The sequence below is a fragment of the Notothenia rossii genome (genome assembly GCF_949606895.1).
Source record: "Notothenia rossii genome assembly, chromosome: 3".
Lineage (NCBI taxonomy): Eukaryota > Metazoa > Chordata > Actinopteri > Perciformes > Nototheniidae > Notothenia > Notothenia rossii.
In genome coordinates this window covers 40,139,583-40,158,138 of record NC_136901.1, presented here as the reverse complement: position 1 = coordinate 40,158,138, position 18,556 = coordinate 40,139,583, and the positions used below count along the sequence as shown (strand labels likewise).

At 38.9% G+C, this 18,556-nt stretch overlaps 1 protein-coding gene across 1 annotated transcript; it reads right to left on the bottom strand.

Annotated features, from left to right (window-relative positions):
* Window positions 1–2,054: 2,054 nt before the first annotated feature.
* Window positions 2,055–10,298, bottom strand: LOC307033346 (C-type mannose receptor 2-like). Its single transcript, XM_079671776.1, has 6 exons — window positions 9,614–10,298; window positions 6,180–6,278; window positions 4,535–4,575; window positions 3,954–4,322; window positions 3,267–3,587; window positions 2,055–2,855 (listed from the first exon to the last, which is right to left on the bottom strand). The coding sequence occupies exons 3-6, from the start codon at window positions 4,566–4,568 to the stop codon at window positions 2,512–2,514; spliced, it is 1,068 nt and encodes a 355-aa protein (XP_079527902.1). The 5' UTR covers window positions 4,569–4,575; window positions 6,180–6,278; window positions 9,614–10,298; the 3' UTR covers window positions 2,055–2,511.
* Window positions 10,299–18,556: the final 8,258 nt, after the last annotated feature.

Below are 18,556 nucleotides of genomic sequence, written 5' to 3'. Positions count from 1 at the left end.
ATTTGCACGGCTGCATCTTGGTCTTCACCCTGTTCTTTTATTCGTTTTTATTTGAGGGATGTATCCCATTCCTCTCTGACACATTCAGTGCTGAATAGCCTGTCAGAATGAGTAATGTCGGGGTTTTTTAATTGCGTGCCCTCTCTCCGGCCGGTAGGCACTTAGAGAGCTGCCCTTTTCCCCCCTCTCTTGATCGTTTTATTTAAAGGAGACTCGGTCTCTATCTCTTATAAACGATAGGTAGCATAAGTAAGCCTACCCTCGTTCCCTTATGGAGAATATTCATTTTTTAAATGATATATTCCCTGGGAATGTGATGCTCCATTTTTACGCAGGACGAAATGGACATGGGTTATTAACTGAGTAGGTGTGTTTTGTGCTTCTGGTAACGGACGGAACCAGTGGGGCGTAGACTACATCCTGCTTCGCCCTTAACCCAATAGCGATAGCCTTAGAGGGCGAAGCCTTATACGATATAGAACTGGGGTTACGTAATGTAACCCAGCTTCTATGAGTATAGGCGCAGCCCTCTAAGGGTCGGGCCCCACTGGCTCCGCGAATAGCTGAAGAAAAGCTGTTTGTGTGGGAGTAGATAGTAGGGCCTACTTCCTATTTATACGGAAGTGAGCCCGGAGGTGGGGCCCACGTCATAGGTGGGCGTGGATTAAATCTGTCAGTGCTGCACACGTGCAGGAGGGATTACCCGATAGCGATAGCCTTAGAGGGCTGCGCCTATACTCATAGAAGCTGGGTTACATTACGTAACCCCAGTTTCTCAATCCCGAGGACACATGCAAACAACAAACTAGACTTTTGAAACTACAGGAAGATAAGGAGGACTTTTACAAAAACAGTAATAAAGATTGTTGTCCAGAAGGATAGCATGGACTTCATCTTCAAGTCAAGGTAAGATCACCATTGTAATGAAAATGGGAATTTACTAAGAGAGAACAATCCAATATTTACATTGTGGGTATCCTTTTGTTGAACGGTCTGTTTAAAATGAATCGAAGCATCAGACTAAAAAAGGTTTTGAAAATAACCAAATATTTCGATTAAGGTCAAAATATAATATTTGTAAATCTGACCCTGAAAGAGTCAGAGCCTCACCAGCCATGAACCTCACCGCACGTCACTGCTACATACTAAACGTGTATTGGGAGAAGTCTAGACCAGTATGACGCAGAGAGTGAAGCGAGGAGAGAAGAAACCAGCGTAAATGTAACCTCTGTTATGTCTCTTAATTTGATAGAGTTTATTGGTTAGAGATATTTATTGTACGTTACATGCGTTTAACATTTTAAGTATTTAAGTCAAAGATTTCAACGTTAAAAGGTGAAGTTTTGACACATTTTTTAAATTATATTTTTGATAAATGTCACGCGTGTTGATTAGATATGTAAATGCCTACGTGAATATTGGTGAATTGTTATACTTTTTTTACAATTGCAAATGAATGGCACATAAGGAAATGATAGGTGCCGGCTGGACAAATCAGGTTAAAGAGATTCTGCCTACACACACACACACACACACACACACACACACACACACACACACACACACACACACACACACACACACACACACACACACACACACACACACACACACACACACACACACACACACACACACACACACACACCACACCCACACCCACACCCACACACACACACACACACACAAACACACACACACACACACACACACACACACACACACACACACTCAACTGCGTCCTCTAGTGTTGAAAGATAACCACAACAACAAAAACATCTTCCACTTCTGTGACTAATTCCTGTTTAGGGTGCATGCATTTTGACAAGCTGCACATTCACTCAAAAATAAAGAGTTAAGTCTGTCAGTGAACTTAGAAACAGTCCTCATTATGCAGTTTGATTTGTAAGAATGACAACTAGAGAAATCCTTTTCAATTACTTACCCATACATTATTATATGTTTACTGTCAAATAAGCACCTCTTAGGTAAATGTAAAATATGACTATTTAAAGCCAGTAGACGAAATAACCACACCTTGTTTTTGGGTCAGATCGTTTATTCAGCTTTAGACATTTAAACATCCAGTTAAAACTTCAAAAAGGTAAATATGCCAAAAATATTGATATACATATTATAACCATCACCACATTTCAACCATAAAGTAAAATAATTCTGAAAAGCAAAACATTATAGATTTATCTTTTTATATATTTTTTCTCATAAACATAAAAGTTTCACACTTTGAGAGGATAAATATACATGCATTATATCAATAACTACTACAACAAATCCATATCATAAAGTAATTCAGATGTTCACAGAGGCACATGTATGTTAACTTTAGGGTTGCCCCTTTTTCAAAACCTCATTTAATAATCTGTTAGTAATTTAGTTTCTCCCCTCTTCAGGCTGTGATTTCTATATTTGAACTAGAGCCATTCAATAAACCCAGAGAGCAGATACATATTAGAGAAGAGTGAGCTTGTTGCAGTAAATATACCAATGGGTTTACTTAGCGCAGATGAAATGAAACTTTTCACTGTCAGCCTTTTTGTACCACTCTCCATCTCTCTTCATCGCTACAGCCAAGTCACTTTCACAACGAACAGTCTTTTTTGGGGGGACCAAGTTGGGATTGCAGACCGAATGATCACTGACCCTGAAAGACAGATCCAGAGTGCAGGTGTAGCGCATTCCCAGCCAGACGAACTCAGTGTCGGCCATCTTGGCTCTCTCTTCGACCCATTTCTGCTGGTGAGGGTCAGTGATGGAGACCAGGACACGGTGGTTCGTTCTGCAGTAAGTCAGGGCCTCATCCCAAGTCTTACTCTCATTGATCAGGATCACTTTGTCTGTAATTGAAATGGATTTTTTTTTTTAGTCAAAGTAACCACTGATTGCAAGTTATCATAATACAATGACTCTCAACTATTTAAACATAGCACTTTTCATTCAATCATAATTTCGATCAAAAATAAATAAAAGCAAAGGATATGGTACCTGATGTAAAAGCCAGGATAAAAATATGTTAGGATAAAGAAAAAAAAATACTAAATGATAATCAAACTTTCAGGGCTTTCCTGGTTTTATCATTGTAATTAAATCATCTTTTATACATGGTAAGATTAAACACATCATTGCAATCTGTAATCCTGTGTATATAAGAAATATATTCACCACTGACGTAAATTCAACATACATTTATGAATATGTAACTAAACACAAAATATTAATATACTTTTAATGACTTTTGTAAAACTCACCTTCATAGCAGTAGAAGGGCTTTCGATTTGTGCATATGTCGGAGCTCCATTTTCCATTTGGCATAGTCATAGCACAAGTCTTTGAGGCATCATCTACAAGTGAGTCCGGAAAAAAATTTCTGAAAGAGAAATTCTTCCCATCTGACCAACTCCAGATCTCTCTGGACAGGCCGATCCACAAGTCAGAAGAGCCACACTTATAGTTGATATCATTGACCAGTGTGAATCCACTGACCAGGTCAGTGTGATGTTCTCTGCAGTAGCTCTGAGCCTGAAGCCAGCTCTTGGTCTCCGTTACACAGTGGTATGTTTGACTTGGTTCTGTGTGAAAAACACAATTAATTACATATTTTTACAAGTTAATTAGTCTCAATAAATGTGTTTTCTGACAAAAAAACTGGTGAACACATTGGAAAAAATTAAAACAATTTGACAAAATCTAATGTTTAATAATGTTACATTGCATCATTAAAAATAGGCCTGTACCTGACCACTTCAATGCATTTAAAACTAATAGAATTTTAACATGACAATTACCACTAATGTTATATAAAACTTTAAATATATTGTTGTCTTAACCATATTTCTACCTTATTCAGAAAAACACATGTGATTATATTTTCAAAAGTGTTACACAGTATAACATGAGGTTAACACACAATATCAAAATTAGATATGTATTCTCACCATTGTAGCAGATGAAACCAAATTTCTTATTACAAGTTTTACCGTGCCATTGTCGACCTGTTATCACCGCACAGTGATTTGCCCCATTATCCGTCTGACCTGTCCCCCAATCTGTCTCAGATTGTTTGTACTTCTCCCCCGGCACAGACCATTGCCACTTATTGATACCGCTTTCATTGTTGCTCCTCAGTCCAATCCAGGCGTCTGTAGTCTGTGGAGAGTTAGTCAGTCTCTCCACGCCTCTCATGTCAAACACTGTGGCCAGGTCAGTGTATTGCTCTCTGCAGTAACTCTGGGCTTCATCCCAGGGCATTTCCTCAGGAATGAAGTGGTACTCATAAAGGTGACATGTGAAGAAGGAACACTGACCTAAAAACAGAGACAATTCTGCAGTGATGGAGCTGACAGTATGACAAGCATCTGATCATTAAATCAAACTCATGAGTACTAGAATCACCCCCACCTCTTACATCATCCCCTTCATCTTAACGGGGTCTGAGTTCACTTATTCCACTTTTTATTGTTATTGAGAGTGAGCTGTTTCATGACTCCAGATATGATTTAATTTATAATCCACTTACCCATCAGAATGAGCACAAACAGACTCCACTGCATCTTTGCTCTGTTAGATGAAACAACAAATGAGGGAGCAAATATGTAGCGGAAAAATGCAAATGTTGAGCATCACAACAGTTACATTTAAATTATTTAAAAAATCTAATGGGTCAGTCAAATGACCAGAAAGAAGACTGCACCACTCCCTTCAGTGCAGCAGTTTAATGAGGAAGTTCATGTTAAGAAAATGCAAATTCTGAGCAGCACCAGCAGTAACAGGCACACACCACCAGGCTGTCAGGAGGCTGAACTCTCCCCCCCTCCCACCTCTCCTCTCTCTCCCTTCTCTCCCCTCCCAACCCTGCCCCCACTGGACCGGGACTTTAACTTCCCCCACGCACACAGACACAACAAATCCATCACCAGTCACTTTTACGCTGCTATGGAAATATGTTGCTGAACTCTCCCCCCCTCCCACTTCAAATAGTGGAGAGGTGAGATAGAAGGGAGAGGGGGGCTCTCCCTTCTCTCCCCTCTATCTCACCTCTCCACTATTTGCTATGGAAATATGTTGCACTCTCATTTGCACTATGTACATCATATTTTTTTATATATATCCTGCTTACTTGAAGTAAACGGTTATTTTGTGTTTTTTTGTAATTATTGAGTGTTCTTGTATTTAATGTGTTATTTTATACCTCGGGACTGTGGGAAAAAGTATTTCAATCTTTCTGTGTGGACAAACATATTTTGAGATTGACATTAAAGTTGACTTTGACTTTGACTTGACCATACCATGTATTTTTAGCAGATGAAAATGTCTCATTTCAATGAAACACCAGTTGCAAACTTAACAATAACTTTATAGTGCCACACAACAACACTGACTTTTTATATTTGTTATTTTGTCGAAGCTATAAGTATTAATATGTTTCTGGTGATATGTTGTGTAGATTATTTATTCACATTAGAATGTACTCCTACTGTCAGAGACATCAACTGAAATCCTAGCTGAATTAAATTGTGTATTGTTGCTTTTATAAGCCCGATTAAAAGATATGTGTTAATTATTTTATTAGGGGTGAATTTACCCTAATGAAAATTACAAAGTGTTTATTTGAACTGAGAGTGAGATTGCTGTGTATACACATCGTCTCCAATAAAACATTTAAGATTTACCACCGTTTTTTAAAGCAGGACAATAGTGGGTTTTTCAGCCCTGAGTAATGTCTACGGGACAGGCTGCATACATCGCCCACAAAGCTCTAAAAACCTAACATGAACCTTAAAGGTAAAACTCAGGGCAAACAATGTCCACTAGACTCAGATTGTTTAGTTTTCATTATAAATGTCCAGCGTTCTTGGTAAAGTCTGAATCTAGTGGACATGTTTTTCTTTGTAAAAATGTTTTTTTTTCAAAGTGAACATTTGAGTTTATTATTCAAAATGAAACATTGATATTTTAATACAAATACATGAAATATTCCAAGTGATTTCAAGAGAAACAAATGATTTAAGGGAATAAATGAACATAAAAGGGTTTTAGATTTCATTGCTTCTGATTGAGATGTGATTCATTAAATGTTCCTCCCCTTTGGAAAATATTCTGAAGGAGAATATCTTTCTCAAAATAAACAAAATATGAAAATGACTGAACAGAATCACACTTACTTCTCCTGAGTCGTCCTGTCAGCTGCTTCTCTCTCTGTCTCTCTCGATGTGCTGGTGAAGACTCAGATATCCACGAGGTCTCTGCTCTCTTTGAGCCACCTTTGGGCAAACATTTGAATATTGAAATTCAGATGTAAAGATTTCTATCATGGTTGAGACAGGATCCGTTGTTGCTAAGCATATCCTATACACAGCAAACACACACTGCCCTGTTGACTTTCTAACAAATGAGAGAAACTTGTCCGGCAAAAATATCCACTAATAATATTAATTATATTTATATATTCATTATAATGTCTATATTTATAATTGTTTCAGAACACTTTATCTGAAACGATTAGTTATTACTGCCAACTTCTACAAGAAGGATAGTGATAACAAACATGTAATTAACAGTTTATATAGCAACAAGAGAAAAGGTTTCTAGTACAATATAAAATATGTGCCCAACTTTTACTGAATTTTTTTAAACCTTCACATGGTCAGTTTCAATTTTTGTATCCATACATGAACAAAAGGCAGATAAGTATTAAAGTACTGTAAGCGCTGACAACCCTTGTCCTGATATCAGCAGGGAGCTCGTTGCACAAATTTAGAGTGAGGATAGCAAACAGGCTCGTTTCTGTAGACGGGTACCTGGGTCCCACTCACACTGGGGAAGGATCGAGCCGATTGGTCGATGCAGAGTGAAGCGCACGTGAAGGAGTGTGTGGTTTAAACTTGTATTGGGTGTAGCCATGGGCAGTTATAAGGGGGGCAAACAGGGGCCTGTGACGCGGAGCTTGGACCCCCTGTGGCCCTACTCCAAAATAATAAATCTATGATAATGCAATTAATGTAAAATACTAAGTTACTGTGCTTTTTTTCAGTAATATAATTTAATAAGTAAGTTACTGGAACAAATGTTGTAACTTAAACAAATCCCAACAAATATTAAGAAATACAATAAAAACAAAGTTTTTGATAAATAATGTATTTATTATCCCAAACTTATTTTATTCTTCTGTATCTTGGTCCAAAGTAACTAAAACAACCAAATAAAATGATAACAAAGTCATTGACACAAACTCTGTCTCTAATCAAACACCAATAATGGTATTTTATGCTTTATTATGCGCTATGACTTTAAACACAAACATTTTAAATCTCCTTCTTCCTGCATTAAAGGTGGGGTATGTCATTTATTTCAGAAACACTTTTTGTTATATTCTTAACATCCCGATAGCAATGAATATATGAAATGCTTTGATAATCAATACATAAAAAAATGTAATCTGTGGAAGCCGTAGCGCTGTAAAAAGCAGGACCAATCATCTGAGCCGGCTAAAGTAACTGGATGGCCTACCTGCCTGTCAGCCTTCCATCTGTGCACAAACTTATCTCGTGCCCTCATTGGTCATGTGCGCGTTCCTGTGTGTTGGAGGAAGGGCTCTGGAAGGAAGTGGAAGATTTTTCCCGGTTGTGTATTTTCAAATTCTAGCGCACTCGAGCTGGTTTCTCCAAAATTACATACCCCACCTTTAAATGTGCCTCTCATTAAAGGATTGGCCCCATCACGGCCCCGCCAGTACAATTAGTATAGGACCACCACTGCAAATACTTCTATTCCGACTGCCTCAATGTATTGGTGTTGTATGTTATTGTCTCCGTTCTCCCCCAAGAAACCCCTCTGGGACGTAAGACTGAACGGTGCTTGAATGTGTGAATGTTAATTTCTGCCTCTGTATGAATGGGTGACAACGGGTGAATGCCGACTTGTTTATGTAAAATGCTTTGAGGGCTCATAAAATACTGGAAAAACACCGTATAAAATCCACTTTATTTAACAGGCGTGCTCCAGGGTCAACCAACCATACATCTCCCACCCTGGACACACAAGCACGCGGTTTGATTGGCTAGCGCTTGTAATGGCATATGATTTGATTGGCTGGCGCTTTCGTCAACGCTTGAAAAGTTGAACTTTTCTCAACTTTCGAAGCGAGCAACGGAGGCAAAGCGAAGCAACGGAACCACAACGGACCCACAATGCAGTTCGGCAAAGCGTGACGTCACCCCATTAAAAGTGAATGGGAAGCACACAACGGAACCGTGTGGACGTTACATTATTTTATTTGATTAATCTCTCTTCTTATTTAATTAACAGAGGCATTTTTCTCAGAATTTAAACCTCATATTTGTACATAAGGTATAGGTAAGTAAAGAAAAAACTAAAATACAACTGAAAAAAACATAAATAAATATATAAGAATAACAGTAAAATGAAGCTGATTACAAAGCAATGACTCGGTTCATATTTCGCCATGGGTCGAAACAAACACACTCTGGACTGTAAAGCAAATAAAAGAAGATAGGATATTTGGGTTTAATTAGTTCAAAATGTATTGCCCCTGTTGTTAAACACCGTCGGGACATCAGCTTAATATGAATTGTATTTCTCGTGAAGATGAAACCATTATTTCCAAATTTTTCATCAGTGTAGCTTTCAGCATTTTTTAAACCACGTGTGTTGGACAGTCAGCTTTCCGTGTCCCATCTCTGGGTTTTTTCCATTACTGTATGTAAATGTCCTTTCGTAACTGATATTGAAAGAGCCCAGCGCATCAGCCTTTGGTTAGGGCACTGTAGAGAACTGAGAAAGGTTAACGGGTTGTGATCCGTAAAGACCACAACCGGTACCGACTCCGAGCCAACATACACACTGAAGTGCTGTAACGCCAAAATCAAGGCTAGCGTTTCCTTTTCAATCACTGAATAGTTCAGCTGATGTTTGATAAACTTTTTTGAAAAGAAACATACTGGCTTATCCACACCCAAATCATCAGGCTGCAACAGCACCGCCCCTGCACCGACGTAACTTGCATGCTTCACGTTTTACTGGTTTCTCCCACTGTGGAGCTGCCAACACAGAAGCCAACCTCCTGTCCATCCCCACCCGCACCAATCACCGGACCTGTGGGGACAGAGCCTTCTCCGTCGCTGCCCCCTCCCTCTGGAACTCACTCCCACAACCCATCAGAGACTGCACCGACCTCACCACCTTCAAAAAACTCACAAAAACTCACCTCTTCAATCTGGCTTTTAATGTGTGATTGTTTTTGTATTATTTGACTTTAACTTTAACTATATATTTATTTGTTGTTCCTTTCTTCTCTTTTATTTTCTCTTCACTATTATCAGTAAAGATTCTTTGAGCACCTGTAGAAGCGCTAACAAATTAAATCTATTATTATTATTTATTTTTTTGATTATGCAATCTACATTATTTTACTAAACACTTTCATCAATCTGAAAAATTAAGTGAGATAGTGTTCATCAAAACGTGTCAAATGTGTATTTTCATTCTCACAGAAACAGGGCCACAGAAATACTCTGTAATTGATGAACCAAAGAACTGACTTCAGGCTCAGAGCTACAGCAGAGAACATCACACTGACCTGGTCAATGGAATCACACATATCAGATCAGATGAATTCATGATGGGTGGTCAGTGGGTGGGGGTTGAAGCTCCAGCAGGGCCCTTTTCCATGGACTGGAGGCGAGCGTCGATTAGCAGCAAGGAGCTTGCCAGAGATTGCAGGGTGTTTGCTAAACTACCGTCCGTGAGGGGCTGGTTTCCGGTGCTCCCGGGCTGGTCGGCGCTGGGGTGAGCCTGGGAAGGGATGGATTTTTTCGACGAGCGAGCTCGTGGAGGACTCGCCTTCCTTGACCTTTTTCCCCCACGGCTGCGCCAACATACTTGCCAACCTTGAGGGATGTGCTAGTGGATCGCCGGAGCTGTATTAGATTAACATTAACTATTTTCCTCACCCTCTCAGACTTTCAGTTGCGTGCGCTGCTAAAGAGACGTGTTACCATGGAAACCAAACAATAGTGTAGCTGCATTAAAGTCCGAGTGGAAACAGTCCTGAGTAAATCTAATTTTGTCAGAAATTGGGAGAAATATAACCCCGGAGAGGGCAGTGAAATCGGGAGACTCCCGCGAAAATCGGGAGGGTTGGCAAGTATGTGCGCCAATGGCTTGAGGAGTTGGAAGCTACTTCTGGAGATACGTCGGAGCCAGGATCGAGATCCTTCGAAAAAGGTTCGTTGTCGGAAAAGTCTGAAGACATCTTGAGGTTATATATTCCTGAGTGTTAAACGGAAGAGGAGTATTAGTGTACTACCATTTGCGTATTGTCACCTGGAATGACAGCTGACAGGAGGGAATAGCAGATATAAAGGGATTAGCGGGTGCAACGATAGGCTTGTGAGAATGGAGAGAGGAGTGATTGGTTAGCTGGGGAGTGACGCCCCCGATCACTTAATGAGGGAGGAGAGGGTAAGAAAGTGACGTGAAATATGAATGAAGAGCTTGGTCTTCCTGCTTGAACTTGCGCTGAGCTTCATTTCATTCCTGTGAATGCTATATCTCAGGAGAACCTGAGGAATTCGTTCAAGTCTTGCACAATCTTCCACTTGGACTCAAGGATGAACCAATTTCTGTCACATGTTTGACCTTTGATTGTGGTCAAGAGCAGTGGCGTTTTCTCCTGGAGGCCAAGGGAAGCCAGGCTTCCCCTGTTTTTTCGGATTGTAGTTATAATTTTAATAAATAAATAAAAACACTTCGTTTAGTTTCGGAAATTCTTTGTTGTGTGTTGCTGCCGGCCCGTCTCTCCCCCATTCTCATTGAGTATTTTACAAAGAGTGAAACAGCGCCCCTCTAGATGTTATGGTGAAACAGTATATTGCACTCTCTGTTGCGAGAGGAGGCCAGCCGAAATTTGCTTCCCTTGGTGAAAAAAAATGGAGGAATTGACCAATCAGATGAGGCTCACGTCATGCCCCTGCCAACCTGTGATTGGTCAGGGCCATGCCAAGGGAAGCCAGAGGCGGCTGGCCTCCCTTGCCTCACAATCCAATAAAATCGCATCAACTTAGTGTTGCAGTGACGCGTCCCAAAAAGCGGAAGTAAGCTGCGCCCGGTTTACATCGACAAAATAGCAATGGGATTTCTCCATAGGATTTTGGAAAATAGCTCAAAATAAGGTCAGTGGAAAACGAACCTGTTAGATAAATGCACGTTTTGTTCAGTCGGATAATATCCACATGTCTACCCTACTTTTATAATTTTCAAATCATAAATCTAATCGATAGAAGATAGATAGCGTCACTGCACCACTCTCACCGCCGTTAGAAAGTAGCAAGCAACTGAAGCAAGTGCAATTATGGAGGGTGGAGATTTGGAGTATTTAATCAAAAATAATTGTACTAAACTTCCGCTGCAGCAGCAACAACAAATAAAATCTGATGACAGGCCAATGCCCAAACCGGAGCTGTGTACAGCGAGGAACAAAGGAGCGAACCGGACGTAAAACGTTAAAGGTCTCCTGATTTAGTTTGTGAATGAATGCTTATTAGAGTTTCGGCTGGAGAGTGCGTGCGGACCTGTCGGTCAGATAACAGGCGTGTGTAAGTCCTGCATTTGTATGATACAAATGTGTGTAAAATGATACCGGGCGCTGTAATCACTCATCTGGTTACGTTATTACATTGACCACCACACCCCCCCCCCCCCCCCAAAAGAAAGGACGTATTATTGGCTTCCCCTAATTTTTTCCCCACGCCACGCTGCTGGTCAAGAGGCCAAAAGTCTCTGAGACCTCACAAAACACGATTTTGTGGCAGTAACAATAATTAATATGTTAGCTATGACAAAGTCACTTAACTTTCTGATGGGATGAAATTATGAATCAATGACATGTTGGACAGACATGGATGTAAACTGCTACATGACTGGTTGGGAGAAGCTACAAGTTCCAGGCGGTAACTCCAGTTTCCGTTTCAATGGGAGAACTTTTTAGTGCTCTTGATAGCATACATGTTATTGAACGAGGATATTCAAATAAATGTGCAGTCATTTTATACACCAATAACTATTCAATTGAATTATCCTAAAGTATATCAAGATCAGTAAATAGCAATAATCGTGCATAAACAAGATACTTTTGAGAAAACAATTTCTCTAAACAAATAGGACCAAGTGTAAGCCAGTGTGGGACACCTTATAAAAAACCTTAAGACCTGATATGGAACAATTGGAAACTATTGCCTGATTTCAAGAAAGATAGTGATAACAACCACTTATTTAACTGGTAATTATCTAGCTTCACAGATCAGGTTTAAAGTAAAATATTAAATATAAATATACATAATACAGTAGGGATTACAGACTGATCCAGCCAGGCCATGTACAGAGCACTGGGGCAGTCGCTGTGTGGCACAGGAAGGCTCCCGGGATATTAACATCACATTTACATGAACATATCAAAACAGCACAACAAGAACAAAGACTGCTCTTACTTGACTTAGGAGCAAACACATCACAAGTCAAATGAGTGCACGCTATGGTTTGCAGCACACCTAAACAGACCTATCCCACATTTCTCTCCTATTTGAATAACTCTGCCATGGCAACCGTCACAGTGTCCACCTTTTTAATACAGTCTGGCATCTGTGTTTTCATGTCCTTATTCTGATAAAGAGGCCTGAATACATGTTTCACCTGCTGTATATTTCATGTATAATACAAAGCCTTTGACTTAACTTTAAGAGAACAAGATCCAAATAACTCACAACTTCCTTCCTGTGTTCTCCTAACACGTAAAAGCAGCCTAACTGGTACATTGATATTCACGAAAAGTTGAACTTTGAGAATGCGCTAATGCCAGCTTTGGTCCACTAGTTCAAATAAAAGGAAATCCAAATGCTTCAGCATACGATAACACTTGAATTAGAATGACCACACACACTTGCACAGATACCCACAGGACCACACATTATGATAGATATGCCATTAGGGACCCCCTAGATCACCACAGATATTTCTACCCCAAAAATAAAAACTCATGCCATAGATGGTTATTAAAATATTTGTATTGTCAAATTTATAAATTCTGTTTAGCAAATGTTTTATTTGAAAGTTATTTTTAAATTGTTTGGAAGATATAAATACATGTGTTCTTATAGTGGGCAAATCCCAACGACAGCAGGCACCAACAGGTGAGCTCAACTGCGTCCTCTAGTGTTGAAAGATAACCACAACAACAAAAACATCTTCCACTTCTATGAATAATTCCTGTTTACTTAAATCAAGAATCTAATCTGTCAGTGAACTCAAACACAGTCCTCATTTGATTTGTTTTCGATTACATAACCATACATTATATATGTGTTTACTGTCCAATAATCAGCTCTTATGTAAATGTAAAATATAACTATTTAAAGCCAGTGGACGAAAGAACCACACCTTGTTTTTGGGTCAGATCGTTTATTCAGTTTTAGACAATTAAACATCCAGTTAAAACTCCATTTAGGTAAATATGACAAAAATAGTGATACACATATTATAACCATCACCACATTTCAACCATAACGTAAAATATTTATGAAAAGCAAAACATTATAGATTTGTCTTTTTATATATTTTTTCTCATAAACATAAAAGACAACAATTCAAATGATGATTACAGGTTTCACACTTTGAGAGGATAAATATACATGAATTATATCAATAACTACTACAACAAGTCCATATCATAAAGTAATTCAGATGTTCACAGAGGCACATGTTACATTTAGTGTTGCCCATTTTTCTCAACCTCAGTTAGTAATCTGTTAGTAATTTAGTGTCTCCCCTCTTCAGGCTGTGATTTCTATATTTGAACTAGAGCCATTCAATAAACCCAGAGAGCAGATACATATTAGAGAAGAGTGAGCTTGTTGCAGTAAATATACCAATGGGTTTACTTAGCGCAGATGAAATGAAACTCTTCATTGTCAGTCTTTTTGTACCACTCCCCATCTCTCTTCATGGCTGTAGCCAAGTCACAATGAACTTGTCTTGTCTTTTCTTGTTGGGCCCAGTTGTCATAGCAGACCAGACGATCAATGACCCAGAACCACAGATCCAGAGTGCAGGTGTAGCGCATTCCCAGCCAGACGAACTCAGTGTCGGCCATCTTGGCTTTCTCTTGGACCCATCTCTGCTGGTGAGGGTCAGTGATGGAGACCAGGTCATGGTGGTTCTCTCTGCAGTAATCCAAGGCCTCATCCCAAGTCTTATTCTCTTTGATCAGGATCAGTTTGTCTGTAATTGAAATGGATATTTTTTTAACTTAGATTATTCATTTATTGAAAAACAATGAATTTCAATAACATAGCACCATGCAATCATCATTTGTTGTTATAATAAATAGAAATCTCTAAAAACACAAGTAAAATATATAGAAATAGTATGAAAACCATTTATAAAGAAAACTAAGGCGTGGCACCTTTTGTAAAAGCCAGGATAAAAAAGGTGAGGACAAAAACATGACTAAATGATATCCATTACTTTCTGCTCTTTCATGGTTTTGTAATTGTCAGTCTCCACTAAAGGATATTTAACATATGTGTACAAATATATAACTAAAAACTAAAATACTTTTAAAGATTTTTTCAAAACTCACCGTCATAGCAGTAGAAGGGTTTTTTGTCTGTGCAGGTGTCGGAGCTCCATTTTCCATTTGACGTGGTCATAGCACAAGTCTTTGAGGCTTCATCTTCAAATGAGTCCAGATCCCAGTGTCTGAAAGAGAAATTCTTCCCATCTGACCAACCCCAGGTGTCTCTGAACAGGCCGATCCACAAGTAAGAAGAGCCACACCGATATTCAATATCATTGATCAGTTTGAATCCACTGACCAGGTCAGTGTGATGTTCTCTGCAGTAGCTCTGAGCCTGAAGCCAGCTCTTGGTCTTCGTTATACAGTGGTATGTTTGATTTGGTTCTGTGTGAAAAAAGAGACACAATTAATTACATATTGTTACAAGTGAATTAATCTCAATAAAAAATAAAACAAAATAATTGGTGGAAACATTTGAAAAAATGAACACAATTTGAGTTTAAAGTCTATTAAAGTGTTACGTTTAATAATGTTACATTGCATCATTACAAGTAGGCCTGTACCTGACCACTGTCGTATACACACAATGTATTTCAAATGTGTAGAATTGTATCATGACATTTACCATTTATGTTATATAAAACTGAAAAGCAAACATTTATTTTAAATATATTGTTGTCTTAACAATGTATTCAGAAAAATACATGTGATTACATTTTCAAAAGTGTTACACAGTATGACATGAGGTTAACACACAATATCAACATTAGATATGTGTTCTCACCATTGTAGCAGATGAACCCAAATGCCTTATCACAAGTGTGATCGTGCCATTGTTGACCTCTTATCATCACACAGTCGTCATTTGTTCCATTATCCGGCTGATCTTTCCCCCAATCTGTCTCAGACTCTTTGAACTCCACCCCCGGCAGAGACCAGTGCCACGACCTCTCGGTACTTGATATGCTGTGCAGTCCAATCCAGGCGTCTGTAGTCTGTGAAGAGTTAGTCAGTCTCTCCATGTCTCTCATGTCAGACACTGTGGCCAGGTCAGTGTAATTCTCTCTGCAATACCTCTGGGCTTCCTCCCAGGGCATTTCCTCTTCAATGAAGTGGTACTCATAGAGGTGACATGTGAAGAAGGAACACTGACCTAAAAACAGAGACAATTCTGCAGTGATGGAGCTGACAGTATGACAAGCATCTGATCATTAAATCAAACTCATGAGTACTAGAATCACCCCCACCTCTTACATAATCCCCTTCATCTTAACGGGGTCTGAGTTCACTTATTCCACTTTTTATTGTTATTGAGAGTGAGCTGTTTCATGACTCCAGATATGATTTAATTTAGAATCCACTTACCCATCAGAATGAGCACAAACAGACTCCACTGCATCTTTGCTCTGTTAGATGAAACCAATATTGTACAGTGATCATTTACACATCTTAAAAATGATATCAGTTACATTTAAATTATTTTAAAAACCTAATGGGTCAGTCAAATGACCAGAAACACAGACTGCACCACTCCCTTCAGTGCAGCAGTTTAATGAGGTGTTATTTTCATGTTAAGAAAATGCAAATTCTGAGCAGCACCAGCAGTAACAGGCACACACCGTAAAATGTATTTTTAGCAGATGGAAATGTCTAATTTCAATGAAACACCAGTTGCAAACTAATCATTAATAATAATTAATATTTACTGTATAGTGCCACACAACAACACTGACTTCTTATGTTGTTTTTTTTGTCGAAGCTATAAGTATTAATATGTTGCTGGTGATATATTTTGTAGATTATTTATTCACATTAAAATGTACTCCTCCTATCAGAGACATAAACTGAAATTCTAGCTGAATTAAATTGTGTATTGTTGCTTTTATAATCCCGATTAAAAGATGTGTGTTAATTATTTTATTAGGGGTGAACTTACCCGAATGAAAATTACATTGTGATTATTTGAACTGAGAGTGAGATTGTATACTAGTGATGGGAATATCGGCTCTTTCGGCTCCTAAACGGCTCTTCAGTTTACCACATATTATACCTTTTAATTAAATCAAATGTAGACCTGTTTTGATGTGTATAGGCCTATTTGTACACATATATCACTTAAATTAATCAATAGATCATTTGTACTGAAGTATTCAAAAGTAAAAATTACATGTTTAATATAAATTATTTGCTGAGGCCAAATGTTTTTATTGCATTTACAGACTCTTGTAACTCTCTGATACCACCCAATGAATGCACTGACTTGCTTGTAGAACCACGCTACACAAAACAGATAGCAACACCTATAAAAACTATTTATAAAAAGGGGCTACTGTATCGACATTTTAAAATTACATATAAAGAAAAGGCCGATTCTGTGAGCTGCAGCTGACCACGCCCCCCTGCAGGAGAGGGGAGCGTGCTCTGAGATCAGATGCTGCGCTCTCAGAAGCGGGGGGAAAAAAGAGATCTCCCTCCTCCGTGTTTTATTCTTATAGAAGTAAGAAGAGAAGCAACGGGGCAGAAACCCTCCTTTTTACGCAGCGGTCCAGACATAGACATCTAACGGCGCCACATATTCAGTTTGTTAGAATATGACATAGATATATGTATATTGTATATGACTTATATTATTACTGTGCAACACATTGTCTATGTAAGTAGCTGCGACTACTAACTGTGTTCATTGGTTAGCGGCTGTACCACATGATTGATGATGTCACTACCTAGGGTATAAGACCGTTGGAAGTCACGCCCCTTCTCTGTCTGTCCTCAAGCCTCTTGAGATGTGTGCCTAAAATAAATAACGCCGTGATGAATGGCTAAACTTGAACGACTGAGATTATTCACCTTTCTGCTGCAGGAGACAAAAGGTTTAAGTCTAAATCTGCTAACACTCGCCATCCATAGTCTCTAAATAACTTATTTCACGTATATATGATATTTAGGCTCCCTGGTCTCATCTCATCATACAACGGCAATGAAAAAAGCGCAAGGGGAGGCAGCCATAATCTCTGCCGCACTGAAGAGGACGCACGTGAGCCCACAGGTTCTTGTTGCTACTGTTATTCTACGCAGAGACGGTAGACGCTCGCTGTTTCTCAATCCCGAGGACACATGCAAACAACAAACTAGACTTTTGAAACTACAGGAAGATAAGGGGGACTTTTACAAAAACAGTAATAAAGATTGTTGTCCAGAAGGATAGCATGGACTTCAAGTCAAGGTAAGACCACCATTGTAATGAAAATGGGAATTTACTAAGAGAGAACAATCCAATATTTAGATTGTGGGTATCCTTTTGTTGAACGGTCTGTTTAAAATGAATCGAAGCATCAGACTAAAAAAGCTTTTGAAAATAACCAAATATTTCGATTAAGGTCAAAATATAATATTTGTAAATCTGACTCTGAAAGAGTCAGAGCCTCACCAGCCATGAACCTCACCGCACGTCACTGCTACATACTAAACGTGTATTGGGAGAAGTCTAAACCAGTATGACGCAGAGAGTGAAGCGAGGAGAGAAGAAACCAGCGTAAATGTAACCTCTGTTATGTCTCTTAATTTGATAGAGTTTATTGGTCAGAGATATTTATTGTACGTTACATGCGTTTAACATTTTAAGTATTTAAGTCAAAGATTTTAACGTTAAAAGGTGAAGTTTTGACACATTTTTTAAATTATATTTTTGATAAATGTCACGCGTGTTGATTAGATATGTAAATGCCTACGTGAATATTAGTGAATTGTTATACTTTTTTTACAATTGCAAATGAATGGCACATAAGGAAATGATAGGTGCCGGCTGGACAAATCAGGTTAAAGAGATTCCACACACACACACACACACACACACACACACACACACACACACACACACACACACACACACACACACACACACACACACACACACACACACACACACACACACACACACACACACACACACAC